Source organism: Pezoporus wallicus, unplaced genomic scaffold (genome assembly GCF_028554395.1).
Source record: "Pezoporus wallicus isolate ANWC-B61680 ecotype Strahan unplaced genomic scaffold, APGP_CSIRO_Pwel_v1 contig_13954, whole genome shotgun sequence".
In the NCBI taxonomy this organism is placed as follows: Eukaryota; Metazoa; Chordata; class Aves; order Psittaciformes; family Psittacidae; genus Pezoporus; species Pezoporus wallicus.
The window spans coordinates 3033364-3040392 of NW_026638000.1; the positions used below are offsets into that span (position 1 = coordinate 3033364).

Genomic DNA, 7029 nt, shown 5'->3' on the forward strand with positions numbered 1-7029 from the left:
ATAACTGCTCTGTATCACACTCACATGCAGCCGGCTGACAGCAGGAAGTCCATATGTGTTCTACAAGTAAAAAACAATATTTCTGGTGAATCCCTACAGGAACCATTTCTTGGAACAATCCCCATTTGCAGTTTTGTTACTGACCTGGATGAAAACAAACAGGAGTACACACTTGCTTCCACTTATCTGTTGCCTTTATCCCTTTCCAATCTCTTGCTTGCAAGAAGTGCTTATTGAGAGAGAGCAGTAGTGGCTGCTGTGTAAACTGAGAGCAACCAAACACATGCCCACAGTCAAATTAAGGTCACTCATTTCAGAAGTACAATTCACCTACCAGGACCTTACCTCTGCTTCATGTGATGCCAGGGATGGGGAGCACAGAAATGCATCCCAGTAACAAGCAAGGAATTAAAAGATAGCGCAAGATATCACAAAATAAAACAGTTGGGTATGTTACCTCTAGGAGACTGAACCTGCACATCCTTTACTAAAATGGTGTTACGCTAATGCATCAGCAAATATTGCATGGGCATTTTTACTCCATCAGTTTAGGATGTATCAGAGCACAGACTTGTCAGCAACTGTACAAAAGGAAAAGTCATAGAACCACAGCCTGGTTTGGGTTGGAAGGGACCTTAAAACTCATCCAGTCCCAACCCCTGCCACAGGCAGGGACACCTTCCACTAGAGCAGCTTGCTCCAAGTCCCTATGTCCAACCTGGCCTTGAACACTGCCAGGGATGGGGCAGCCACAACTTTTCTGGGCACCCTGTGCCAGCGCCTCAGCACCCTCATAGGGAAGAGCTTCTGCCTAAGAGCTCATCTCAGTCTCCCCTCTGGCAGGTTAAAGCCATTCCCCTTGGCCTGGCCCTACATCCCTTGTCCCAAGCCCCTCTCCAGGTTTCCTGCAGCCCCTTTAGGCACTGGAGCTGCTCTCAGGTCTCCCCTTCAGGAGCCTTCTCTTCTCCAGGCTGCCCCAGCCCAGCTCTCTCAGCCTGGCTCCAGAGCAGAGCTGCTCCAGCCCTCGCAGCATCTCTATGGCTTCCTCTGGACTCGCTCCAGCAGCTCCACATCTCTCTTGTGCTGCTGCCCCAGAGCTGGATGCAGGACTGCAGGGTGGGGCTCTGACAAGATATGCTACAGAAGCACAACTAGCAACACTAAAATATATATATACACACAGTTACAGAACTACAGACTGATTTTAAGACACCGGTGTCCGTGACCCATTATCTTTGGCATAATACAGGCATCACGTGCTGTTTTCAAGCAGTAACACTCAACACATCATCCTGTACAGATACCCAGCACTATCTTCATCAAGGCTTCACATTTATGAAGCTGTCCGAAAGCCAGGAACACCTTGCCTGCAAGGCAGAGCTCACACCTTCTTACCGATCATAGTAAGGGCACAACTACCCATGTTTTCCAGTGACTCAGTTGGAACAGCAGAGGAAAGCAGAGTCAGCATCCTGAAAATTAACTGGATCTCATCGAGCACAAGACCTGCAACCTGGAAGTTCTTCTACATCTGGCCACGTAGGGACACACACAGCACCATTTTTCTATTTCACCATTTTGTTAAAAAAAGAAGAAAATAGCAATTAAACTATCACAGTACTGCTCCAATTACTCCATATCTGTGCACACTGTGAACATAAATGCATTTTAAAGGAGATACCTGCATTAAGAATAGCGCCAGTTCTTACTGCAGTTCTAAGCCCAAAGGAAAAGGTTTAAGTAACAGCAGAAGTCAAGAGGATTTGGAAGCTGCTAGAGCCACTTTATGCTATCTCAGAAGTACTATTCAGGCTCCCAGACTTCCTAAAGCAGCTCATTACATCTCCTCTCCACCAGCATAAGGAGGAACACCAGAATTACCATTTTCACATCCCACTAAAAGCAGAAAACAGGAGACTGAGCAGCCACAATCCGCAGCCACTTGTCACACCCAGAGTAAGCAGCAGATACAAGCAGCTTCTGAAAGCCTCTGATGTCCCTCTTGAGGAAGCCAGACATCCACGTGGCCACCTCAACACGACCACATATCTCCCAACTGTCATGAGGCAAGAGAGAAAACCCAGAAGGGTAAGGGTACACAGCATCAGGATGGAGAAAAGCTGCTTTTAGTTAAGCTCATTGTTTTCCCGTTTCAGATGCTTCCCTTTATGTTAATCTAATAGCTGCATTATCCCTTTATATCCGCACCCATTCCTCATCCAACCGCCCCACGTGCTGAGTCCTGAATGCTCTCAGGAAGTGGAGCTGAGTCACGCTCACAACTGCCTGCTGAGATAATGCCTGTGCACTACACAGCAGCACTCCTCAGTTTGAAGCTCTTAAACTTAGTTTACACACGTGCTGGACATCCAGGAGCATCCACAAACCCCACCGTGCCAGGAGGAGCAGCGCTTCCTAACCCACCTGTATCCTACCACAGCTTCTGTATAGGGATGTTGCAATATTTTGTTCCAACTGCATCACAGTCAGCCAATCTTTGGGACTTGAGATGTTAAGAAAGCTTTGTTGTGCATAGGAACATGCTGGTCAAGAGGAGGGAAAAGAACTACACTATTTGCACTGGGGGGTTGGAACTAAATGAGCTTCCAACCCAAACCACTCTAGGGTGCATACACACATGTATATCATATGTATACGTTTATTATAATTACACATCTTGCATACATACACACACATTTCTGAGCTCCCATGACTGGAACATAAGTAATATAATCCACCACAATAGATACTTTCCTGTCATTTCTACTGTAGTGAAGCACTCACACTAAGCATATTACATGTATGTATCATGAAGGTAGCAGTGCAATTAATCCTACTTCACTGCCAGACAACACTGACCCAAAGTTAGTCTCCATCACTGGTCATGGTAAGTAACTAGGAATCAAAAAGTTAGCACGCTCAATTTAACAGCATCTTCTCCATTTGTGCTTGGGACTATCCAACCACTGCACCAATTCCCCACAACCACAAAGTTTCACAAGCAGCAATAAACGAAGCATCAGAAGAATCACCGTGTCCAGAAGCAACCTTGTTTAACAATGCAAAGATGTGTAAAGCACGTATAACCAAACTGAATATTCGTCTTCCTCAGGAGAAAACCCAGCAATACCAAAAAGAAGCCAAAATTCAGCCAAAACGGTGTCTAGCAGAGTGGCATGGGCCAGTGAATCACAACGTGCAATTAGCTCTCAATCTGATTTTATCTCTAAGTAACACTTCATCTGCATTTGAACCCTCACAGCCCTATAGCTCAGCAGAGAAATACCCTAATTTCGCTGAGGATCACCCCTCAACTACCATACAAAAACAAGCCTATCATAAAGCCATGACCAACTCCTCTCCAGAGCAGCAGACACCACAAAAGAACACCAACTGAGCACATAACCTCATGCTTTTTGTAACTCTGAACCCATGTTTTTCCCTAAAGTACATTGAAGACTTGTTCTCCTGCTACATAGGGAAGTTCCCACGCTGGATAACCAAATACACTGGAAGTGTATTCTTAAATATGCAATCTATTCCACACTTCTTATTCTCTCATCCTTTCAAATTCACCTCCAGGACATCAATTCCTGGAAAGCCAGGTCTGGGCAATCACCTCCACCACAGTACCAGATACAAAGTTCCTGCAAAGAACAACTTGCTTTCTTGTGTTACTGGTTTGGAACACCGGGTATATACTATGTGATGGCTCAGTCATTCCAGTCTTCCTGAAACACCTTACCTATCCCACACCACAAAACAGGGATTTGGAGAACTTAGTAAGCGACAGCCACCCACAGCACTTCTGCTGCTGTGTATCTGTCCTGCATCCCCAACACTCATGCTCCTTACAGGTCCCACACAGTGTAACCGGACAGCCAGGAATTCCCAGTGATTTAAAAGCCATGCCTTTGTTTCCTAGGAATGTACACACAGAATTGAAATTTAATTCCCAAAATTCACTTGGGCTCTCCTTAGACCCAGAAACTCCTTGTTCCTGCTCCTGGTGTTTATACAAGGCTTAGCTGTGAGTACGTATGAAAAGCTGTTCTTCACAATCCGAGTCCAAGGAATGCGCTGGACATTAAATGTGCATTTCCAAATTGAACAGCCAGATTTATCATTTCCTTCCCCAACACACACGCTCTCGCTCGGGCCAAGAAAGTTTTCTCCTCCATAACCCCTAAAACCAGCTTTCAAACAAAACGAACCATCTTCACAACCAAACCAGGCCCTCGCAGTCCAACGCTGCCCAAAGCCACCCGCGCTCGGCTCCGTTTAATTACGGCTAATGAGAGCGGAGATGCTTTAACCAGCAGCACAGAACAATCCGCCTCTGTTCCAAAGGGACGGAAGAAGCAGAGAACGGAATGGATCCGCGGAGGGGAAACCCCTCATCTGTATGAAAATCACACTGCCTGCGAGAGCCAGAGCCTTCTCCCTTGGGAGCGACTGGGGATGAGGGCGCACCGGGCAGCACCGCGGATCCGGCGCTGGAAGCGGAGGAAAGAAACCAATCTGAGAGCAACTCAAAGCTCTCTTCCAGCCAGGCAAAGCAGTGGGGAAGGAAATAGGAATAAACAAGAGGAAAAGGCAACTTTTTAAGCGCTCCAAAGGAGGTTTCCACACAACTTCCGAACTTCCCCCGACCGAAGCCCCGCGGGTGGGGGGGCTGCAACCACGGAGGCCACCCCGGGGTTAACCCGGCCGCCCCGCTCCCCATCGCGGCCGCTGCTTCCCTGCGAGCGCGGCCCCGGCCCGGCGCAAGCAGCAGCAGCGCTGAAGGGGAAAGGAGGGAAGAAGAGAGGCCCGCGCCTGGCCGGGGCTCCCGCGGCGCAACAGGCGGGCTCGGCGCCGGGACGGCTCCTCACCTACTCCGTACTTCTCCTCCCGCTTGGTGGGGACCCAGCGGGTCATGGCGCTGGGGGATGCGAGAGCCCCGCTCCTACGCCGCCATTTTCCAACCGCGGGACGGGAAAAGTTTCTCCCGACGGCGGAGTCAGTCATGTGGTGCGGGCGGAGCCAGCGGCCGGGCGCCCCGGCCGGCCCCGGGGTAGGCGGAGGGGAGCGCGGGCTGCCCGCCCCGGCCGGCCGCGGTGCTGAGCTCCACACAAGCGAACGGGCCGAAGCCCGCCCGCCCCCCCCCGAAGGGCCTTCAACGATGGGAAACGCGGCCGAGTCCCGCTGGGTTTCTACACAAAGGAGAGCGAAGTAAGGTGGTGGCTGTTTGGCACTCACCCTAATGGTGCGATTGCGTTCCAGGTACACCTGGCCTTGCTCTGCTGGAAAGCGGCTTCACCTGTGCAAAATCAGCTCGGTATAAAGGCAGCATGGCTGGCCTTAGGGCTACAGAGGCAGGCAGGTTAATTGGAAGGTTCTAATCGTCTTTAGAACACCTGTTGTGAAGAAATCATCGGTCTCTCATAAGTTGAGAGCTGGGCTGGGTCAGCCTGGAGAAGAGAGGGTTCCTGAAGGAGAGATCTTAGAGCAGCTCCAGTGCCTAAAGGGGCTGCAGAAAACCTGGAGAGGGGCTTGGGACATGGGCCTGTAGGGACAGGCCAAGGGGAATGGCTTTAACCTGCCAGAGGGGAGACTGAGATGAGCTCTTAGGCAGAAGCTCTTCCCTGGGAAGGTGCTGAGGCACTGGCACAGGGTGCCCAGAGAAGCTGTGGCTGCCCCATCCCTGGCAGTGTTCAAGGCCAGGTTGGACACAGGGGCTTGGAGCAAGCTGCTCTAGTGGAAGGGGTCCCTGCCCGTGGCAGGGGTTGGAGCTGGAGGAGCTTTAAGGTCCCTTCCAGCCAAAACCAGGCTGGGATTCTGTGATTGATGGGGTTTAGCCTCTGCTCTGATCCCTGTAAACATCTGCCCCTCAAGGTTTTCTGGCTGCTTCCTTCCCAGAAGTGCAGCACTAAAGCAAGGTAATTGCTAATACGTAAGAGTAGCAAGCTGCCCGTGTTTGGGTGTTGCCATGTTGATGAGCGCACGTTTCCAAGTAAATCCTTCCTGGGCCATAAAGATTAGAAACCACCTGATTGCGCAACATAAATCAAAAACCTGGTCCAAACTTAACATCCCCTGCTTAATTTAGACATGCAATATGTGATTACAAAAGAATGAGCAAGGGAAATGAGCTTCCTGATCTCAACCGCTGTGTCCTTTGACAGTGATTTAAAAAGAAAATATATAAAGCAGTCTTAAACAAAAAGAAGATAAACTGGGTGAAAGTCAGCACAAAGCAGAAGGTTAACACTGAAGAGAAACAGAGGGGTGAAATGTCTGCCAGGGTGGCATTTGTTAGGAGTAGTCCGCCAAAGGAGAAGCCCCATGCCACAGATTTAAGAATGAAAATAGGTCGTCTTTTGAGATCAGGGTTAAATCTCTTTTCTCTCCTCTTATTTTCTTGGATCCTTAGGAACACAACAGCGTTCGGTACCGTCAGGTTTGGAGATCAAGTACTCAATATCGGAGGGATTCTACTCCTCTTTCTGTGAACCTTCCTTTCTCCTGTCTTTGGGAGTTGTCCCCCAGGTCACCACCTACACATTCCAACTCATCTAAATGTCACTGCTCTCCTCCTGCAGAATTCAAAGGCCGTTGTGATCGAGTGAACTATGGCACCTTGATGCATTATGCCCAGGAGTGAGAAGATCAAAAGGCTTTCAAAAGCAGCTTCGTGGCCTGTCATCTTTATCCTGCATTAATGGATAAATGATTAGAATCCTACCAAAGACAGCTTCCAAGTGAGCCCTTTGATTTAACAGGTTTATTTTTATAAGACAAATCGAAGTGAATTAACTGAAGTAATGGATGTACTTGCCCTGTTCATATAGTCATCTTTGCTTTTCCACACCAGGGAAAGGAGAAGTGAAGTGGAAAAGCAGCACAGCAATAGTATTTACTTCTAATGATGATCATTTTGCAGTTTTATGCAATATTTTTATGGTGCTCCTAAAGATGTGCAGCAAAACTGCTGTAGCTGCTCAGGCATTAGGTAGGGATTTTCAAGAGTATTGCTATAAATCAGGG

General features: G+C 48.8%; 1 protein-coding gene across 2 annotated transcripts in view; it reads right to left on the reverse strand.

The window, feature by feature from the left end:
• The window catches only part of DOCK1 (dedicator of cytokinesis 1), a 315270-nt gene extending 310160 nt beyond the window's left edge, over positions 1 to 5110 (reverse strand). Inside the window, exon 1 of one of the 2 annotated variants that reach the window (XM_057408682.1) lies at positions 4875 to 5110. In XM_057408682.1, the coding sequence (XP_057264665.1) occupies positions 4875 to 5010 (136 nt within the window). In that variant the 5' untranslated portion in view covers positions 5011 to 5110. The remainder of the gene's footprint in view (positions 1 to 4874) is intronic. The other variant, XM_057408683.1, reaches the window with a different exon arrangement.
• Between the last annotated feature and the right edge of the window lie 1919 nt (positions 5111 to 7029).